Source organism: Heliangelus exortis, chromosome 5 (genome assembly GCF_036169615.1).
Source record: "Heliangelus exortis chromosome 5, bHelExo1.hap1, whole genome shotgun sequence".
NCBI lineage: Eukaryota > Metazoa > Chordata > Aves > Apodiformes > Trochilidae > Heliangelus > Heliangelus exortis.
In genome coordinates, this window is record NC_092426.1 from 36,566,440 (window position 1) to 36,588,759 (window position 22,320).

The following is a 22,320-nucleotide window of genomic DNA, read 5'->3' on the forward strand; positions in this document are numbered from 1 at the left end:
TTAATCTGAATCACAGTTGGGTTTTGTGTTTAGAGGAAGTAATTATATAATACTTCACTTTTGAAACTTTCTTTAAACTGAAGTTTTTGAAGTGTCTTGAAAGGTTGTCATATTACCTTATTGCAAACTTGAAATAATTGTAACAACATGATTTCTGACTTGCTGTCAGTTGTCAGTCATTAAATCTAATTTTGTGATACACAAAAGATACTCCATTGACAGATGGGACAGAAAGCAGAGAATGCCAGCATAATGAGTTGCCAGATCTCTTAAATTAATAATGTGCATTTGGGCAAGGGGGAGGCTTTTTGCTCCATCGAGCTGACTTGTTACATGTGTATTTATTTTTCTTTTTATCTTGTTAAAGGTTTGGCATAGAAATGGTGCCTCTTGTTCAAAATGAACAAGAGGGTCTAGAACTTGGTGAAGAATCTGATATGTCTGCTCTGGAAGGATTCCAGTGGGAAGGGATTTCCTTAGCAGTGCCTGGCTCAGCCAGAAAACGTAGCTTTTCTGAAAGCAGTGTCATTGCAGAGAGAAATCCTTCTGCTTACAGCTTCTTCAGTGAACAAGCCAAACCAAAAGAAAGTGGGCACAGGCAAATGCTTGCAACCAGCCACTCCCATCACATAACATCTGGGTATGAGGAAAGTGACATTGAGGTTGACTTGAAACAGAAGGCATCTGCTATTCCTTTGTCTCCATTTCTACCTGAAAGAAGTGACACTAGTGGAAGGAGACACAGTCTGCAGGCCACCTCTGAGGTCACAGGCATGCCAAAACAAGACCAGGAGAGCCCAGAGAAGAGAACACCTCTTCTTGAAAAACAAAATGTACTAGAAATCTCAGAAGAAAACCATCCAGCTTCAAATAATGCCTCGCTTCTTGTGGCATCTAATAACATAGATGGGGCTACAGACAGCAGCTGCACATCTGGTACTGAGCAGAATGACAGTCAAGGAATTGGGAAGAAACGAAGAGCAACTGGAGTAAGTGTGCAATTTTGTCCAGCTTTGGTGTGTTAAAAGGTTTTTCTTTCCCTGACAATGGTCATTCAACCTTGGAATGATCTCTGCAAGGAGGATTTTCTCCATCTGATTGTCTTGTACATTGATAGCCTCAAACTGATCTGCTTTTTTGACTTAATTTTGAGAATATTTTCTGTTTCTGCCTTTCTAATGCAGGGTTTCTGCTTAATCTTTTTAATTAGTGGGAACTGAAAATGTTATTTAGTTTTGATTTGGTAATGGCCTGGTATGCTGGTAAATGAGAGCTATTAAGAGTATTTCCATGGAAATACTTCATGTTGAGTATGGATCCTGGTGTTCCAAAATTTAAATGGAAGCTAGACTAGTTTTTCTACATTCATTTCCTATCTGTTTTTCTTAGATGTTTCTGGTTTTATAGTTGAGTAAAGAAAGACAACACTTTCTACAAAATTATATACTTAAAATTTTATTTCTAGGTCTGAATTTGTTTCACTCTGCTGTCTTGGACTTACCCAAAGGGAAGAAATAATGTTTCTGATAAAAATCCTCAAACTGGTTTTGTTACATGCAGAATGTGATAATTTAACTCCTTGCTGGTCTAATCCTCTAGACCTTCAACTAAAACTGCAGAACAGAAAATCTGACCCTGGTGTGGTCTTAAAAATCTAAGCAAGCAGAAGGCTGTCTGCTTATTTAATATTTCTTCCTAGTTGAGGTGAAAACATGTTGCTTAATTTACTGCCCCCCTTCTTCTAAGGACAGAAGAAAAGATGAGTTATATGAGAATGTGCAAAATTCATGGTATATTCTCTGTGAATGTTTGACTTTTTTATTTAGGCAAAATTGTTCTTTGTAACTTTACTTGCAGGAGGGATCTTCTCCTGAAATCCCTAGTTTAGAAAGAAAGAATAAGAGAAGAAAAATCAAAGGTAAAAAAGGTGAGTGAATATAATACATATCTGCATCTGCTATGTGAATAACCAGGAGTATTTTGACTTGGCTAAAATGGTAGTTCCTTGATGTTACTTTGGTACTTCTTGGTCTCTTATGGATCAAGAGGTGGACTGCTATCAAGTCTCTTCTCTGAATGGTCTTAATTTGTCAGAAGTTATTTCTAAGAGAAGACTTTGTCCCTCCTTTCTATCTACCTGCAGTTCATGCTCCCAGTTGCACAGATGGGACCTTTGCTTCCCCCTCCTCAGGTTTTTTGCTGCTTCTTTACAAGTTCTGCAGGGAGGAGCATCCATCACTCCCTTCTGTTTCAGCCATGCAGCTTCCACTTTCTGCTTCTGGGTGATCACACCAGAAAGCTTGTACTTTCCACAAGTTGAGAGGTGTTGCTGTGCTTTGGTTTTGACATCTCCAGCAATATATATGTATATATTTCCACTCCTTCCCTCTCCTTAACACAAAAAATGTGGAATGCCTCACTCCTTCCTGTGCTTTATTCTGGCATTAGACAGGTCTTCCTCAAACATCCATAGCACACCCACATCACCACATACCAAAATGAAACCTCTGTTATTTAAGCAGAATGTTTACTTTGGGAACCTAATTATTACATCATCGTTTGGGGTCCAGAAGACAGCTTTCAAAGGTTTTTAAAATTTTTTTTAGGTTTTTTGAAGCTTTTAAGAAAAATTATTAATACGGATCTTCTTGTAGGAACCAATATTTCATTATTTGCCAAAGTGGCTTTATCAGCCTCTGTCTTCAATTAGTAGTGTCTACTGTGGAGACAAATAACACATTTGACTTAGTAAAATCTTTCCCATTATTTGCTTCAGCATCACAGTTACTGTCATAAATCTACTAAAGGAAGCTATAACCTGAATAAAACTAAGCAGTACTCAAACTGAAACTCAGTTTTCTTGAAAAATCTGTAATGCCAGGAAGAAATCAGCAATATAGGATAGTATATATTAGTTCAGTGCTCAGATACTCTTTCTCAAGAGATTGCAACCCTTAAAATCATCCTGGAGAATAAATTGTTTTTATCAATGCTTTCCTTTTTTCTTAAGCTGCTTTCCCTGAGCTTCCTGGATTAAATTTATAAATTAAAGCTTTTTTACCTTAAATTTGCCTTTGCCTTTCTGATTACTTTAATGGTAAGTGCATTTTTACTTCATGTACTTCTGCACTTAAGAGAAGTTCTTTGAATGACTCTTCAGCTAAACTATCCTAGTGCTGGCAGAGCTATGGCAATAGTTACTTGTAGAGAGACCCCGTGAGAGAAGGGCTCGCCGCAACATCTGGTGGAGAATGTGGGCAGCAACAGCAGCCGTGAACGCTGAGGTGAGATAAGAAGCTCTACACGACCACGTTGGTGCGGGAAGCTCTACAAAGCCAGGCTTAAATGCGGAAGGCGATATAAAGAGCTTCGAATACGCAACCACGTCAGATGGAGCCACCACGTTGGTGCGGGACGCTCTATAAAGAGCTCCAAAAATGCAACCACGAGTGAAGCTCCACAAGGCCAGGCTTAAATGCTGTAGGCGGCGTTAAGAGCTCAGAGTAAAAGCCCAGCACGGCAAGGTATACAACAGCCCGGAATGGCGAGCCAGCCAGGAGAGAAGAATGAGGCTCGAAGGGCGCAGCGAGTTGGCGCACGGAACTCAAACCCAAGGAATGCTGAAGCTGAAGCGGAGCTCTGAGTGCGCATCAAGTCAGTGCGGTCCTGAAACGGAGCCCCCAGGGACACGCGATGCGGTCCTGAAACGGAGCCCCCAGGGACACGCGATGCGGTCCTGAAACGGAGCCCCCAGGGACACGCGATAGTGCGGTCCTGAAACGGAGCCTCCCAGGGACACGCGACAGTGCGGTCCTGAAACGGAGCCCCCAGGGACACGCGATAGTGCGGTCCTGAAACGGAGCCTCCCAGGGACACGCGACAGTGCGGTCCTGAAACGGAGCCCCCAGGGACACACGATAATGCGGTCCTGAAACGGAGCCCCCAGGGACACGCGATGCGGTCCTGAAACGGAGCCCTAGGGACACGCGATAGTGCGGTCCTGAAACGGAGTCTCCCAGGGACACGCGACAGTGCGGTCCTGAAACGGAGCCTCCCAGGGACACGCGACAGTGCGGTCCTGAAACGGAGCCCTAGGGACACGCGATGCGGTCCTGAAACGGAGCCCCCAGGGACACGAGACAGTGCGGTCCTGAAACGGAGCCCTAGGGACACGCGATGCGGTCCTGAAACGGAGCCCCCAGGGACACGAGACAGTGCGGTCCTGAAACGGGCCCTAGGGACACGCGATAAGACTGGTGCGCTGAATGCTCGGAGAAGCCTCTGCATGGCCGGGCATCCCGAGGTGGCGAGTACCAGCGAAAACTGAGCTGGTGTTTTAAGACCTCATCTCCTGCTAACAGAAGCTAAAGAGCCCGAATTTTCCCTCCTCCAAAAAATAGGTGAAAAAATGTTGAATTATTGTGAAATGAAATATTTGTAAATTATTAAGAATGTGAGGCCGTAAATTATTGTGAAATGAAATATTTAAAAAAGTAATGAAATGTTTGAATGAAATGTTTAAATGAATTGTAAATTTTTTCAACAAACAACAAAAAGGGGGGAAATGTAGAGAGACCCCGTGAGAGAAAGGCTCGCCGCAACAGTTACTAGAGTCAAGGTTGAGATCTGGTGAAGAGGAATACTCAGCTTTGCTTTTCTTTCTTGTAAATATGGCTATTCCTGTGCACAGATATTCCTTTCCAGCTTTTTGTAGGACTACTGATGCTTGACCCAGTTTATGTGATTTTTACATTCTGACGTGGTGCCATTTCTTGAGCTATCACGTGTGATGTATTTTAATCTATTGTCAAGTACAGTTAAACTCTACATATTGTTTCTTTTTCAGAACGTTCTCAGGTGGATCAGTTGTTGGCTATTTCACTGAGGGAGGAAGAATTAAGCAAGTCCCTGCACAGTGTGGACAGCAGTCTCCTGCAGGCTAGGGCTGCCCTGCAGGCTGCGTATGTTGAGGTTCAACGGTTCCTTGTATTAAAGCAACAGGTAACAGTGGTCTTTTGGGAGTGTCTGAACTAGAAGTTAGCAGCCTGAAAAACTGGCTTAAATGGGACTGATTTAAACCACAAGTGTTTTGCAGATAACCATGGAAATGAGCACGCTGAGAAGTCAGAGAATCCAGATCTTGCAGGGGCTACAAGGTATGATATATCATAAAGCTGCAGCAGTGGAATGTTGACTCTAATAGAATCATAGAATTGGCTGGGTTGGAAGGGACCTCAGAGATCATCAAGTCCAACCCTTGATCCACTCCCGCTGCAGTTCCCAGCCCATGGCACTGAGTGCCACATCCAGGCTCTTTTGAAATATCTCCAGGGATGGAGAATCCACCCCTTCCCTGGGCAGCCCATTCCAATGTCTGATCACCCTCTCCAGAAAGAAATTCTTTCTAATGTCCAACCTAAACCTCCCCTGGCACAACTTGAGACCTCTTGTGCCCTCTTGTCTTGCTGAGAGTTGCCTGGGAAAAGAGCCCAACCCCCCCTGGCTCCAACCTCCTTTCAGGGAGTTGTAGAGAGTGATGAGGTCTCCCCTGAGCCTCCTCTTCTCCAGCCTCAACACCCCCAGCTCCCTCAGCCCTTCCTCACAGGACTTGTGCTGGATCCCTTCCCAGCCTCCTTGCTCTTCTCTGGACCTGCTCCAGCACCTCAATCTCCTTCCTGAGCTGAGGGGCCCAGAACTGGACACAGGACTCAAGCTGTGGCCTCCCCAGGGCTGAGCACAGGGGCAGAATCCCTTCCCTGGACCTGCTGGCCACGCTGTTCCTGATCCAGGCCAGGATGCCATTGGCCTTCTTGGCCACCTGGGCACACTGCTGGCTTCTGTTCAGCTTCCTGGCAATCCAGACTCCCAGGTCCCTTTCTGCCTGGCTGCTCTCAGCCACTCTGTGCCCAGCCTGGAGCTCCCCATGGGGTTGTTGTGGCCAAAGTGCAGGACCCGGCACACTCTCAAATCCTTTCAACTCAGCATCCTGTAAAAAATGCATTTAACTTGGATTCACTCATTTAAAATGTTAATAAAATTGCAGGCTTTCAAAATAGAGGTCTTTGTTGTTTAAATGTGAGCCTGTCATCTGTGGTAGTGCCATCTAGTGGCTTTTTTTTACAAAATTCCTTGTCTTGTCCTTCCTTGTCTGGGTCCACAAGAAATGAGCTCTTGCACCTCTAAATTTTATTGTAAAAACAAAACCGGAAAAGTTCACGGTTTTTATCTTTTTTTCTTTTCTCTCCTCTTTTTCCATTAGAAACATATGAACCTTGTGAACTGACAGAGCAACTTTCCTGCAGTGTCTTAAGTGAGAGAAGAAATAGCAAATCTCAGGTGGCAGCTGAGATTCCTGCAGGCTCTTATCTGCCCCTCCTGGACACTTTGTCTTCTTCTGTACCTCCTCTGGGAGTTTCTGTTCATGTAAATGTGCCATCACCATTCCAGTCTTCTGGCATCACACCTGATGCTCCTCCTGAGTCCTCAATACAAGTGAAACAAGAACCTGTGTCTCCAAAAGGCTCAGAAGAAAATGTGAATTCTGCACTCCAGCATTCTCCATGTGCTTCACAAGTAGAAGGGATGGAGAAGAAGGATGGTATGTTTTCTTGGTTTTAAGAGAACTAGTTTGAAACAAAACTAATTTAAAAATATTTTTTTTCCCAGAAGAATGTATATTGGTTGGGTCTTAAACCTGCAGCCAATTGTCTAAGGGTGAACTCTGACTAAGTTCTTAATACTTTGCCAATTTAGTAGTCTTAGAAAGGGGTACCTTCTTTACAGCACATTCAAATGGATTCCACATGTTTGAAATTGTTAAACACATGCAAATTGGAGTCATATACACCCATGGGTTTCCAGTTTACTTGAAAAAGTTTGCATTTGAATGTTACCTCCTCTGAGAATAATTTAGTTAGTAAAAAGTCCCATCAAACCTCCCCTGTAATTTTTGTCTTCTGGCTGCTGTCACTTAATGGGCATTGATAGCTGAAAATCTGTTTACAAAGGAAAATGTCATACCTGAAGATCTGTTTTTAAAAATTATGATCTCACCTATATCAAGAGTATTTTGTGTTCTTCTTAGGCCCTGCTGGATGAGCACAGAGTATAATTTGTGATATTATAAGTAATAATCTGTCTTCTCCCCCTTTCCATATCTTTAAATCCCACTGGTAGAGATGCTCATTCAAAGATCTTATGGTCTGATTTGTGATTTCAGTAAACAATTTATTGTAAGAAGGGTGTTTGGCAGTGATGGTTTGTGTGAGTGGAGTGGGATTAAGTTGAGAAGGGCAACCAATGAGGGTCTGTGTTCACTTTTGCCTCGAGGAGAAACACTTGAATTAACTGATCTACCAATATGATAGCTACTGCTTTAGAAAGATGAGATCTTAATGGCTACAGATGAAATCCCTGACTATTTAGCTCAAAACCTCCAGAACTCTTGTACTGTAGTCTGTAGTAAAAGGCTTAAATGCTGTTGGTACTTTCCACAGCAACTTACTACTGTGACTAAAGGTACAAACTGAAGATGGGAAGCTCAATCATCACCATTAAGCAGGATGAGTAATGACAGTTGTTTGTCTGCCTTACAATGTCACTTACCCCCACATTTAGCTTTTGGATAATTTGAGATAAAGATTCATAAGAAAGGTCCTTGTTAAAAATAAACATAGCCAATACAATTCTTTTTCTTCAACTGAAGTAGAAAATACTACTGGAAAAAGCCACGCTATTCTATTTTGAAAAGCTTTTTTTTCACAAGCATATGGTAAGTGTTGGCAGAACTGAAACTCAGACTTCTGGAAATGCAAGAATTTGAAGGGTTTTTTCAGCTTTTTGCAGTTTGCTTCAGATGTAGAATTCTGCTTAGTGTTCCATGTGCTTTTTCAGTCACCACTGCATTTCCTCTCCCACTATGTTACATTCCATTAATGTGTATTGAGAATCAGTTTTGTGTTTGATTGTGTTGTTATGACTCAGCTCCTAGGAAGCCATTACCTTTCCTTTCTCTTCCCTGTTTTTTTCTTCTTTTTGGCATATGCCATTCTGTTATGTTTAAACATCAGTGAAGTGTAATTTTTCTTTAATATTGGAAAGAATGATCACTAGCTGTGGTGGCACAAAGTGTCTTGTTGCAGAATCATCAGAGTAGTGATGTTGTGCAGGCACAACAGAAGCTGAAGAGGATTTTTAGTTTTTTCTCATAGAGGTGAACTTCAATTTTTAGCTCTATTTATTACTTAAATGATTTGTCATTTTCCTACAAACATTTTTTTTTATGTCTTGCAAGGATGTTCCTTCTGTATTTGTTTGCCTAATTTACATGGTTTTAAGACTGATCAGCTTCTGTAAGTGCTACATTTAAAATGAGTGTCAAAGGAATTGGGTAATTGGGGGTGAAAATAAGCATTTGCCATCAAGTAAATTCTGTAATTTAGGAGAGAGAAATTCTCCCAGGGCAGACTGCTTTTTGGGAGTTGAACATCTGGCTTGTCAGCTTCCCCAGGAGCTCACCTCAGCTTTACTTTGAAGGAACTGATTGCATTTGGTTTCCACCAACTACCAGCAGCCTCTCCCACCTGTGGAACTGAGTGATTCTGTTTTCTTGCATTGCCACGGTGATTTCCTACTTCCTTTTCTAAAACCTGCAGTATTCCTACTGCTAAGAACTAATGGCTTTTAGTTTTAGAAATTTGAGTTTTAAGTAGCCAGTTTCTTGCATTTTCCTGTTTGTTTTGGGGTTAAGTGACCAAGTTCCTTCCTTCTCCCTTCCTAGGGGAAATGAGGGAAGCATGCTGTTAGATTTTTATTCAGAATTTAAGGGTTTGTGCATTCTTCTCTGTATAATTCAACAGAGTAATTGTTTAAACCTTGTCTAAGCATTCATGTCTCTTCTTTATAAAGGCTTTTCTAACTAGTTGCAGATGAGTGTGACAGCTATGGTTTGGGGGAAAACTGGCTTCCCATTTACTTTCTATAAAATATACCCTATACTGTCGAGTTCAAGATTTATCTTGGAACTTCCCATCTAAGGAATGTGTGGAGCAAGATGTTTGCATTTAAGCTCTCTCTAGTTGGATGCATAGTTCCAAAGCATGAAATTTTTAATGTGATATGTTAAACAGCCCAAGTGCTTTGTCTAAGCATTGCTGTGGGTTTAATTTGCTGGTTTCAAAGAAACTGAAGCAGAGGAGTGTTTCACATACTGCCAACTTCCCACTTGCATTGAGGGAAACCACCCAATAAATGCAGTGAACTTGAAACATCCTGTTCTGGACTGTAGTTTGCAAATGCAACCAGAGAATTTTAGGGTGTGGGAAACACAGCTGAGAGACTCTGCCTGTGCTTTTAGCCAGTCTCAGTTGAGAGACTGGATTAATTTACTCATATTAGCTTCAAATTAAAATGACAGGAGGAGTATGTTTGCCCCATCACTTAGTTCACTACAGATGAACTACACAAATCTTACCCCGATGGCTTACAGTGCTGGCATTCCCAGGGCAGAAAGTAAGAGTGGGTTGTGTATAGACCTTTAGTTAAGTCCAAGTAACTTGATAGAAGGAATTAATGCAGCTGGATTAAGCATGAGTCTTCCAACTGTGTCACAGAGCAGCTGAGATATACTGGGCATACATTGGTTCATACCTGTCCTACAGCAGTGGTGACAGCTGGTAAGGAAGCACACAAGGAATGGTCTGGTAGCATCTTAAGCCAACAATGTAGGATTCACCAGGGGTTGTTTGTCAGAATTTAAAAAGCATATAGTATGCCAGCAACTTGAATGATGTGCCCCTTTCCTTTGCTGCTGGATACATGGAGAAACATTTTATTCCCCAGTTGGTTGTTAAAGGCTCGATAGCTGACTGGAATAGCAGATCTGCACATGCACATAGGTTTCAACACATAGGAGAATCTACTTTACATGCACAATTAAGAACAAAAAAAATTCAGGGAAAGCAGTTTTGCATAAATATTTTGTGCTGTACAGATTGAATGTAACACCAGTTTATTTTCTTCAGAAGAGACCAACCAGAATACATCGGTGTATCCAGTTATCTCTGCAACCATATCCCTACCAGAGCTGGCAGCTTGTTTCCAAAGCAATAATCAAGATGTTCACAAGGCTGCTGAAGACAATGGAAAAGCTGGACTTCCTGAGAACCCTTCTCCTCATTCACTGTCAGTTTTTAGCAAGAGAGAGGCAAATGATACAGTGACTGAAAGCTTTTTACTGGATCAGTGTAGCAGTTCTCTTCCAAAACGTTCGATCCTGCTAGAAATGCCAATGGATAAAACTCCCAAATTGTCAGCAGAACCATCTGAACAACAGATGGCAACCACTGTTGTCCCAGCAGAAAAAGGGAACAGGAGGAGGAGAAAGTTAAGGAAGAAGAAAATGCTGAGGGCAGCTCGAGTGCCAGAGAACAGCGATACAGAACAGGATGTCATTGACTCTAAACCTGTCCGGAAAGTCAAGGGTGGAAAGGTTCCTAAAGGAGCAAAAGTTACTACATCCACTCCTCCAAGACAGGAGGATGGAACTACAGCTCAAACAGCAAGAAACAAAGATGAGAATAACAGTGATGCTTCTCTGGAATTAGTGGAAGTTCCAGCACCCCCGTGTGAGGTGGTTGATGTTGGCTCATCAGAATCAGGAGACGAGAAGCCAGACAGTCCATCCAAGAGGTATTTACGGAGCTCTGTGGATCAAGCAGTCCTAGAGGCATCTTGCTCTGGTTATGATGAAGTGAGCTCAACCAGTGAGATTGGCACAAGTTATAGGGATGATGGGAAAAGAAGGTGAGAATTATTGTAGATCTCTCAAAAGTAAAAGCACTATACAGTATTTGTAAAAGGCCTCTCTTTTTGGGTGGTTTTTTGGGGGTGGTGGGTTTTTTTGTTTTGTTTTCTTTTTTCTATTAAAAACGTCTTACAACATTACTAACTTTTAATTTCATTCAGGATGGGAAAGAAAAAAAGGAATTTGCTTTTTTAGTCTAACAGATGATTGTGTCTTGCTACCTACTACTTTCTCTAATACAAGAGCAACTTTCCTCTATAGAAAGTTTCTTTTTGAGCTTCTCTGTCAGCCAGTTTTCTACTAAGGGCAGAGTCTTGTATTCTGGAGTGCTACATAGGGCACTATTTTGTCTGATATAATGAGCATGCAAAGTCTCATCTTACTACTCTGTTTCTGTGTTAGTGTGGCTGAGACGCAGACTTCCGTATCACTAAGAGGATCAAAGAACTCATCAGGTATTTTAAGCTTTTCTTCTGATGCTTTGTGTATAGTATCATGCAGGACTTTGAGTTAAGTCTCTGTCAAACTGCTTCCAGAGGGGAATTTTCCCTTGAAGATAAAAACCTGCACTAAAACCTGAAGTTTTTAGTGAAACCCACTTATGTCATATCCCATTGTATCTCTTGTGGCTTGACCCCTCCACATTTCTCCACCCCTTCCCACACAAACACTTCTGTTTCAGTCTCCATAGAGCTGCAGGACAAACAATAATGCATTGCTTTGGCAATTTGAAAGATCTTGTCTATAAAGGTCTTTCTGGCATTTTTATATTGCCTTCTATCATTTACTGGCTAAAGCAGGGACTCAATGAAATCTTACCTTAGGGTGCTGAGCACACAGGTAGTTCTGCTGTTTAGTACTATAAACAGCAGAATAATGGTTGCTGGAGTCTGTTCCTGTAATCATAGTACATGTGTCTCTGTCCTACAGAAGTGTCTTCAGAGCCAGGTGAGGATGAAGAACCCACAGAGGGGAACTTCGAGGGACACCTGGCTGCAGTGAACGCTCTTCAGATTTTTGGGAATTTGTTGTACACCTGCTCAGCAGACAAAACTGTTTGTGCCTACAATCTGGTTGTAAGTAAGCTTGTGGGAATGGCATTACATTAATTGCAGTCACAAGGTTGCATTTCTGTTTTTGTAAAGCCTTCCTGTGTAGTTAAGGAAGCAGCTGCTTTTTCAAGTGCCTGATTTTTCTTACGCTGTTCTTTTCTTGAAACCTCTTTTCTCCTGCTCCCCAGCCCCTTCCCCACGGGACAGGGATAAGGGGAGATAGATGACTGCATGTGTTCTGCTTTTCTTAGCTGGCCTACACTACTCTGTCAGGCCCAAATCCCAAGACCCATTATGGGCCTTTATGTTAACAGACCCTGTGTTTTCATTTTAGAGCAGGAAGTGTGTAGCAATCTTTGAAGGACATACTTCAAAAGTGAACTGCCTCCTGGTCACTCAGACAAATGGGAAGAATGCTGCACTCTACACTGGTTCAAGTGACCACACTATCAACTGTTACAATATCAAGGTACTCAAACTCTGTGTTGATTAACATATCCTGCATTTTTATGCAAGTGTTTCTTTGCAAATGTAAGTTAAAGCCATTCAAACCCATAAAAGAGCTGGTGGACACAAGCTCCACTTTATACCTCAGTAGAGTGAAAAAGGAAAAAGGAGTGATTTACTACCCTAGTCTTTTAGCCAGCTTGTCAGCAGTGTTTTTGCCAGAACAGCATGACAGAATTCTGAATGTTGGGAGCACCAAAGTGCTAGATGGTTGTCTGGTCATGAATATCATGTTAGTCTTGCTGTATTTCTGACTTCATTGCTTATGGAAGGCACTGGTCTCTTTGTAGAGCAGCTATAGAGGGAATGCCTGCCAGTTATAATGAGTGCAGGTGGAGGAGCAGGCTGAGACTTCCTGAAGCTGGACTTCTAAGGATGAATTATAGGAAGTCTTCTCCAGCCTGTGGCTTGAAGGAATAGAAATCAAGTATCTGCCTGAGGGGTCAAACTGCCAAAGGTTTTTAACTTTTAAGCTGTTGATTCCTGTCAGTGCCCTCTAGGGGACTTCATGGGGATTCCTCAAACTTACATGTGTGCTTTTCATATTTATTTATATAGTCTGTAGTCTAAACTTCTATACATATTAGAGGTTGTGACTAATTTAAAGTTTTTAGGGTTATAACTGGATGTTGAAATACAGTCAAGCCTAAGAGATGGGAGCGAGCTGATTAAAACCAGGATTAAACTGCCAGACTTTCAGATGGTTTTTCTCCATCTCTTTTGGTTCAGAACATGCAACTTAGAGGTGGAAATCAGCATTCACTTCAGACTTTTTTTGATGATTTTTCTTCAGTTAACAAAAAGCTTTAAAAACCTCTTTCTATTGCCAGACCAGAGAGCGTATGGAGCAGTTTAAACTGGAAGACAGAGTGCTCTGTTTACACAGTAGATGGAGAATCCTTTATGCAGGCCTTGCAAATGGCAGTGTGGTGACCTTCAGCATAAAGGTTGGTTTTGAGTATTGGCACATTTAAACCTTGTTAAACTGGTTTTTTTTCTCCACTTTGTGTTTCTTTCCATTCTCTCTCTTGATCAGCAAGTGTGTTTTTAGTTATTTTGTTATAAATAGTCACTGCTGGCCCCTTTTGGTCCTTTATTTTGTCACTACGTGGCACTGTCTCATCTGCCCTTCCCTCTGGTTACCTTTCTCTTAAATGATGCATTGTTGTCACGTTTTTCTTTACATGGTTCCACCTAGGCTAGTCATGTGTCATGAGTTTTCTGACACAGTTGCTAATTTGTGAACCCTCCTTTCTTGCCCATCAGAGCAGCATGAGAGATTTTAATATGTTGCTGGTTTTACCTGCTGTGTTTTTAGTTACAGAAGAGACTCATTCACATCACGTGCTGGCAAAGATGCTTCATCAGCACTCCTCATGATACTTAAAAGTGAATGAAAATCATTATATTATTAAATTATTCTTCTAATTATTCCTGTAATGGATCCAAGTCTAATCTTTCAAACTTAGCCTTACAAATATATTCTGGTTTGCGTTTTTCTCATAACACTCTTTCTTCTCATTGCTCTAATTCAGAAAGAGGATTTACTGGACCTTTGCTAAATAAAGAAGTATTTTTTTAAAAAGATGGAAAATGGAAGCATAGCATAAAGAATTATTTCCTTCATTTGGAAATGGAGTTGTTAAGATACAACTCTTACCACTTTTGAAATTATGTTATAATAACACAAAAAAGACTTGGGGGTCTTAATCAGTGTCATAGCAAACTTTTAACTCCTAAAACCCATTTTTTCCTCCCCCAACAGAACAACAAGCAGGTTGATACCTTTGAATGCCATGGCCCAAGAGCAGTGAGCTGCCTGGCCACAGCTCAGGAAGGAGCACGCAGGTTGTTGGTCGTTGGCTCCTATGACTGCACCATCAGCGTGCGAGATGCACGGAATGGGCTGCTTCTCAGAACCCTGGAAGGTCACAGCAAGACAATACTCTGCATGAAGGCAAGTGTCTCTGAAAATATGCTTTTGACAAAGAATGCTTAAAATGGTCTGGGTTTTCTTTTTCTTTCTCATCTGAGAGTGAGCAGATTGTGGTCAGAAATAGAGGATTTTTCTATTTTAAATGATAAAAGTGGAGTTATTCAGCAGGAAAATTGTCTCTGGCTTGCTGCCACATCTCATGTTCCCAGCAAAACTGTTGAGGGTATGAATGTAAAAAGTATGTTTACTTCAGTGCTGGTGAGGCCACAGCTTGAGTCCTGTGTCCAGTTCTGGGCCCCTCAGCTCAGGAAGGAGATTGAGGTGCTGGAGCAGGTCCAGAGAAGAGCAAGGAGGCTGGGAAGGGATCCAGCACAAGTCCTGTGAGGAAGGGCTGAGGGAGCTGGGGGTGTTGAGGCTGGAGAAGAGGAGGCTCAGGGGAGACCTCATCACTCTCTCCAACTCCCTGAAAGGAGGTTGGAGCCAGGGGGGGGTTGGGCTCTTCCCAGGCAACTCTCAGCAAGACAAGAGGGCACAAGAGGTCTCAAGTTGTGCCAGGGGAGGTTTAGGTTGGACATGAGAAAGAATTTATTTCTGGAGAGGGTGATCAGCCATTGGAGTGGGCTGCCCAGGGAAGGGGTGGATTCTCCATCCCTGGAGATATTTCAAAAGAGCCTGGATGTGGCACTCAGTGCCATGGGCTGGGAACTGCAGCAGGAGTGGATCAAGGGTTGGACTTGATGATCTCTGAGGTCCCTTCCAACCCAGCCAATTCTATGATTCTATGATTCATCTTGTTAGAAGATTCAGGGAATGTTGAAACGTGAGTTTGCCAACTGAAGGAAAGTTAGGGAAAAGATGAAGCTAATTTTCACATACCCTGATTGTACAAGCCTCAGCCGAAACTGGAAAAAAAATTAACTCTAGGCAAGAAATCTTTTTTAAATAGAAGAATCACTAGCACTTTTCTACAGGTTTCTGGCTTCTGAGAGTACAAGGTGGAATATACACTTGTCTGACTGCTTTGTTGTGACCACTGTCATATAACAGATAGGGGATGACTTTCATAAATTGTGTTTGTCACTTCAGACATTGCAGTACAGTGGCACAGACTTGTTTGCCCTGTGGACTGCCCTAGTCCTGCTTGTGTGGCAGCATACTGTGATCCTGTCTTGATCCATGATGGAGCTGTTAAGCTTCCTTTCCAGATGAGCTCTTGTTAGGAGCACTGTCTTTCTTGTGTGCACCAGAATATAAGGACACAGCACATCCAATATTTCCAGGAAACAGGGGGCTTCACTATGCACATGCAGAGCAGCATTCTGCATTCAGTTTGCTTGGTCCCTGGTCTGCTGCTGAGCTGTGCCTGAGTAGTCCATAGGTAGGATGAGTTACCCTGTGGGCTACAAGTTAACTCCTTCTAATGTCAATTATGAAGTGTCAAAAATCATCATTAGGGTAGCATAATGTATTTTGTAGCTTCTATGTAGGGTACTCAATGCATGTTTTTTTTCATACTCTGTTCATTTTAAGACTGTCATGTTTAGGAAATATTACAGTTTGAACTTTGAACTGAACAGCTTCTTAATGTGTTTTGCTAGCCCCATTTCTGTGTCTGTTTCAATAACAAAACAATTTTTTTTTCTTTCCTTTGTAAGGTTGTGAATGATCTGGTGTTCAGTGGCTCCAGTGATCAGTCTGTCCATGCCCACAACATTCATGTAAGTCTCATCTATAATGTTGCAGTGACTTTGCTATTGGAGGCAGTGAATTCTTGTGCTGTAAGTCAGCCTTTCCAAAATTTTTGGCTGACTGGTGGGTCAAATTGCTTCCTGAAGAGGAAGTCATACTGTTGTTCACATGACTATGCACTACAGCTGCCTAAGGAGGCATGCAGAAAATAGATAAACATGTTGATTCTTTTAAGATGATAGGAGATGCCTTTTTCTTTGCAGATCTCACTTTTGCAAATATTGCTATAAATGTGACTATACTTAGAATAAGTCAGAGTGAGACACTTGTCAGAGGTAAATTTTAATGGACAAAAAAAAAATTATTTCTGTATTTAGCTACATTTGCTCACTGATCCTTGTTGCTACATAAATACTGCTATTATTGATAACACAGTCCTAGTTGCAGGGTAGCTGGGAGCATGTAACCAGTGAGGCAGTGAGAAGCAGACACTTTTCATAGTGACATGGGATTGTTTTGTGCTGGAGTGGCTCTGGGTTACTGTGGTCAAAGGAAAGGATAAGTAGGCTTGCATCATGATATCTTAAGTGCCTTCAAAGGAGGTGGAAGCCTAATAAAAGGCATTTCCATTTTTTGAGGCTTGAGAGCTGAAGGTAGCTACCCTGTCTACATAAGTAAAACTTTTTTTTTTTCAAAAAAACCCAAACAAACCCAACACCTCTTTGCCTTTGATATTTTTTGAGGCAGACTGGAGAGCTGGTACGGATCTATAAAGGTCATAACCATGCAGTAACAGTTGTGAACATTCTTGGGAAGGTGATGGTGACAGCTTGTCTGGATAAATTTGTTCGTGTTTATGAACTACAGGTAAGAAAATAGATGATTACTAATGACATGTAGTTAATAGGTGTTAATTATTTTGAAGTAAAATCAAAGTCATCTTTGTGCTTACTGGTTTATCCCTCTCTTTCCTGTCACTCAGAATTTATAGTTGCCTCACCAGGTGGAATATGTGGATGATAAGAATATAACCTAAATAATTTTTTTAGAGCATGGGTTTATCCTGAGACAATGACAGCTCAGAAAAGTAGGGAAAAGTTAGTTTTGGCTGCTGAAAGACCAACTGCTTAATTGGGAAAAAATACTACGGGAAGTAATATAAGCAAAAGGGAGCTTTCATGCTGGCTTTGAGGTTTGGAATCCACCAGAGCAGTTTAGTTGCTGCTCAGGGAAGTGCTTTTGGAAGCATTGTCATTTGTGTGTCTTTGAAAAATGGCTTTTTTTCAGGCTGTTAAATGTCTCTTTCTGTTTCTTTCAAGTCACATGACCGCTTGCAAGTCTATGGAGGCCACACAGATATGATCATGTGTATGACCATCCACAAAAGCATGGTAACTTCCTTCTTTTTGTTGGTCTCAAAGAGAACATTGTAATTTCCACCTGATAGAAAAGACAATTTATTTTTTCAGATAATGAAATCAACCTGCCATCTAAGAACTTAGAAATATCAGCCAAAAAACCAAGTTGCTACAGCTTTGTATTTATGTGATATTCTCTGGAGAAAAAGTACCTTCTAGTTTACTGCAGTCTTAAAACAATGATTTTGTTTAAAGTGGGGATTGCAATGAAGAGTGTGGAAAGAGTAAAATACTCCCTTTTTTCCAAGCATCAATCCTGTTTGACTTTTACTCAAGAGAGTCACACAGATGCTAGAGAAAAACTTCATCCACAGCCAAATGTCTAGTACCCTTTGATAGAACCTAAATAAAGGTAAGCAATTGATTTAGATGTACAGATTTTTGCCCTGCAGGCTTCAGAAGCACTTCTGGATAAATGAGTTGCTTAAATTAGTCATTAAAAGCACTTATTTATCTGCACATGTAGGAATTTGGAAACTTTTAGATTGTAAAATCAGAGGAATAGGAATGATCTGCATTAAGAGAAGAATCAAGTCTAGCAGAACCAATCTCATACTCATTGGAATACATATTGCCAAAGCTTCACCTCTTGTGTGAGCAGGATGCAGATCTAAATTCACTCAGGCTTTGTTCTCACAGTCTGAGGCTTGAGCTGCCACAGTCTGGTTTGGGTATTCTCAAGTCAAAGAATTTTTCAGATTACAAGCTTTGTAATGAGAGCATGTTGTAGTTTTCTGTAGTGATCTTAGCAGTTAGGTGTAGTCTCTTACACACAGTGGATTGGCTGTCATGTCCTGGTGACAAAAAAACTTTAACAAAAATAACAAATGAAATCTTCAGCCTGCAGAGTTTTCTATATTATGTGGGGGCCTTTTTTCACTACTCTCTCTTCTTTATGGGATTACAAGAGTCCGATATCCTTTTCTTTCCAAAGGACAATTTTGTGTGAAACACTTCCCTGAGAGAAGTGCTTAAGATGTCTTTGCCTTCCTTTTATGAGTCTTTTCCTTCTGAAATTCAGATCTTTTTCTCTCCATCTCATTTTGTTATACATATAACTGTCTAAGTCCTGGAAATATCACAGAATTGTTCTGGTTGGAAAACACCATTAAGATCACTTAGTCCAACCACAACCTACCTCTACCAACCATTAACTTAACTCAGTCAAGTTCAGTGCTTAAACCATATTCCTAAGCACCACATCTACACCTTTTTTAAACACCTCCAGATATGGTGATTCAACCACCTGCCTGGGCAGCCTATTCCAGTGTTTAGTTGCACTTCCAGTGAGAAATTTTCTTCTAATAGCTAATCTGAAGCTCCTCTGGCACAGTTGAGACCATTATATATTTAATTTGGCATTTAAACCTTTTTTTTTTTTTCACCTCAGTGAGTAGTAACATTTTACTTTAAAGTTTTCTGAGCTTTGCAGACATGACACTATCAATGACTGAAGGATTTCTTATTCATTAGTTAGGTTTTGTAAACTATGAGTGGAAATCTTAAAAGATTAGACCCATTTTTAAAGCACGTTGATATTTTATTGTTTTTTACCTAATGTATTCTACACTGAAACCTCCTTCAAAATTTGTTTTCATGGTTTTTTTCTATTATTCTCAGCTTGCCTTATCCATAACTATTTCTTTTCCAGATCTACACTGGATGCTATGATGGCAGTGTTAGAGCTGTGAGGCTTAATCTGATGCAGAATTATCGTTGCTGGGTAATGAGCAAAAATCTTCTGGCCTTCCATTGTTACAGTTTTTAGACTACTTATCTGGAAGTGGTCACTACTCAGTCTTGGGTAGCTGGATCTTTATGATAATTCAACCTATTTTTAGAATGTATACATATTTTAATGTAAGTGTGTATCACTAGTTCCTTTTTTAATGGTCTGTAGTATATACGTATGCTTTGGGGCAATTCAGTAGTAGCATCTTAAAATATTTTTCTTTCTGGAAATTTTCAGATGGTGATTTGAGCTATTTAAAAACTTCAGCTGAGTGACAGAAAAACTGATTTACTCTGCTAAATAAGCTTAATTAAGTTCTCAACAACTCTGTCTCAAAAAAGCTTGAATCTTGTAAAGGCTCAGTTCCTCTCTTCCTCCTGCCATTCTTGCTGATGGTCAAGGCTTGGTTAGAGGCAGGAAGATAATCTCTGTAAAGCTGTAATTAAAGGGATAGAGACCACTGAGAATGGGAATTAAATAAGATTAAAAAGTTTGAAGAGGTGGTATGGTCGTACAAGTGTGAACAGGCTTGGCACAATACCACAAAGCTGCAAGAAGAAAAGCATTAGCTAATTTTTTTTTTCCTGTGGCTTATTCTGCCATTTATGTTTTTTTTCCTACTAGTGGCATGGATGTTCATTGATCTTTGGAGTTGTGGACCACCTGAAACAACACTTGCTAAATGACCACACTAACCCAAATTTTCAGACCCTTAAATGCCGCTGGAAGAACTGTGATGCTTTCTTTACTTCCAGGAAGGGTTCTAAGCAGGTATGTGGGTGAACTCATGTGGTTGTATTTGGTAGCATAGACAGTACCTTATCACCACAGCTGTGGGACTGAATCACATTTCTCTTCAGTGAAAGAGACCTGGGGGTCCTGGTAGACAAGAAGATGACCATGAGCCAGCAATGTGCCCTTGTGGCCAAGAAGGCCAATGGCATCCTGGGGTGTGTTAGAAGGGTGTGGTTAGTAGGTCAAGAGAGGTTCTCCTCCCCCTCTATTCTGCATTGGTGAGGCCGCACCTGGAGTATTGTGTCCAGTTCTGGGCCCCTCAGTTCAAGAAGGACAGGGAAGTGCTTGAAAGAGTCCAGCGCAGAGCTACTGAGATGATTAAGGGAGTGGAACATCTCCCTTATGAGGAAAGGCTGAGGGAGCTGGGTCTCTTTAGTTTGGAGAAAAGGAGACTGAGGGGTGACCTCATCAATGTTTTCAAATATGTAAGGGGTGAGTGTCAGGGAGATGGAGTTAGGCTTTTCTCAGTGGTGACCAGTGATAGGACAAGGGGTAATGGGTGTAAGTTGGAGCATAGGAGGTTCAAGTTGAATATCAGAAAAAATTTTTTTACTGTAAGGGTGACAGAGCCCTGGAACAGGCTGCCCAGGGGGGTTGTGGAGTCTCCTTCACTGGAGACATTCAAAACCCCCCTGGACACGTTCCTAGGGGATGTACTCTAGGGGGCCCTGCTCTGGCAGGGGGGGTTGGACTAGATGATCTTTCCAGGTCCCTTCCAACCCCTAGGATTCTATGATGATTCTATGATTCAGGGTTAAATTCTTCTAATCTGAACTGTGTGCACTTGCAATCTTATAAGGCTAACAGGGTTCCACCTGTGGCAGATGAGGAGACCCACAGTTGAGATACAGAGAACTTTAAAGAGTTTGATCCTAAAATACTACATGGAAAATGTAGAAATCCTGAATTCTTAGAGTAAAATCTGATTACTCGAGATGTAATAAAGATTTTGTAGGAAAAAATTATTTTAAAGATGAACAAGCATCAGTTTTGAAACAGGCTTTGTATCCTCTTTGCATTTATCCATCCCCAGCTCCTTCATTGCTGTGGATGCTGATGCTTTTTATTTTTCACATGATTTGGTTTGCTAACAGTCTTTAAATAAACAGTGCATAAATTTCTGAGTAAATGTTAGCACAAATGGGGAAAGAAGAATTAAGAAGTTGTAAGAGTTGGATTAAATAATGTGGAAAGGGTTTTGTAGTGAGTAGATGTAGCAGTGTTTTAGGCTCTGGAACCAGAGCAGTAGTCTGGTTAGTAAAATCCATACTTGACTCCTTGGCAATATAAACTACATTCCTGTTGAATGCTTTCCAAAATAGAGAGTAGAAGGAAGTTTCTTTGAGAACTAGGAAACAGAAGAAGAATCCTTAATTCCTTAATCCTTAATTTCTCTTTAATCATTGGCTTTGTATATGTTTATTGACTAGACTCCCTCCTAGTCAGAAAGGAAGCTTGTTTTTATTTGCCTTGAATCACATGGTACATGAGATAATTTAAATATGGGATTTATTATCTTTGCATTGATTTTTTTAGATTATTTTTAAAAATTTTTAGAAGCTTTAAACCAAAAAATATGTTGTCTAGAATATCACATTCCCTAAGGCTTCAGGAATCTTTTGCAATGTCTTTTTGTGGGGTTTTGTGTTGTGTTATTAGGTTTTTTTAGTTTATTATTTGGGTTTTTTAGTTATTGTTTTTAAATTACTTCTCTGATTCTTTTTTAGGATGCTGTAGGACACATTGAAAGACATGCTGAGGATGACAGCAGGATTGACTCATGAAGCTTTTCACCTCCCACATTGGGAAGTAATTTTATATGTCAGAATTATTCCAAATATCATCATTCTCTTACTCCAGTCTTTCCTTTCTTTTTCCAGTTGGAATGCAAACATGGAGTGAGGCTGAAATGCCTTGCTACAGAGACTGCAGGTTTTTGCACTCTGTAGAGATAAGGCTGGTCAGTTAAGACTTCTCCTAAGTGGAAGATTCTTGGAAGTTCTAAACTCATTGACAGATAAGAATATTCCCCTGTCTTGTCTGCCTTGTTTTTTGGGTTTTTTTGTAGGGTTTTTTCTCTTTGTTTGTTGTTTTTTTAAGAAGAATAGTCCAAGAGACTTTGTTAAGTCCAGAGGGGTGTTGAGAACTTAAGATTACAATAGGTGCTGGTGTTTGCAAACTCAGCTTCAAGTCTGTTAAATGTCTAGGACATGTCTGGGTTTATGTTGTATCCAATTTTTTAAGCTGATCTTAATAAAATTCCACAAACCAGAATATCACAGATTCCAACAGTGTAACCTGAATATCCAGTGTACATTTTTACTTTCTTCATAAAACGAAAAGGTATTTTATGGAGAACTGGAATAAATTAATTATTTTAATATTAA

The 22,320-nt window shown here is 40.8% G+C and overlaps 1 protein-coding gene across 3 annotated transcripts in view; it reads left to right on the top strand.

Annotated features, from left to right (window-relative positions):
• The window catches only part of ZNF106 (zinc finger protein 106), a 47,352-nt gene extending 25,032 nt beyond the window's left edge, over positions 1-22,320 (top strand). For 2 of the 3 annotated variants that reach the window (XM_071744646.1, XM_071744648.1), the window contains exons 6-22: positions 368-989; positions 1,858-1,927; positions 4,847-5,001; positions 5,096-5,156; positions 6,260-6,598; positions 10,023-10,803; positions 11,207-11,259; positions 11,735-11,880; positions 12,191-12,325; positions 13,194-13,310; positions 14,129-14,320; positions 15,955-16,017; positions 16,736-16,855; positions 17,308-17,379; positions 19,058-19,129; positions 19,763-19,909; positions 21,661-22,320. In XM_071744646.1, coding sequence (XP_071600747.1) covers positions 368-989; positions 1,858-1,927; positions 4,847-5,001; positions 5,096-5,156; positions 6,260-6,598; positions 10,023-10,803; positions 11,207-11,259; positions 11,735-11,880; positions 12,191-12,325; positions 13,194-13,310; positions 14,129-14,320; positions 15,955-16,017; positions 16,736-16,855; positions 17,308-17,379; positions 19,058-19,129; positions 19,763-19,909; positions 21,661-21,717 — 3,202 coding nt within the window. In that variant the 3' untranslated portion in view covers positions 21,718-22,320. The remainder of the gene's footprint in view (positions 1-367; positions 990-1,857; positions 1,928-4,846; positions 5,002-5,095; positions 5,157-6,259; positions 6,599-10,022; positions 10,804-11,206; positions 11,260-11,734; positions 11,881-12,190; positions 12,326-13,193; positions 13,311-14,128; positions 14,321-15,954; positions 16,018-16,735; positions 16,856-17,307; positions 17,380-19,057; positions 19,130-19,762; positions 19,910-21,660) is intronic. The other variant, XM_071744647.1, reaches the window with a different exon arrangement.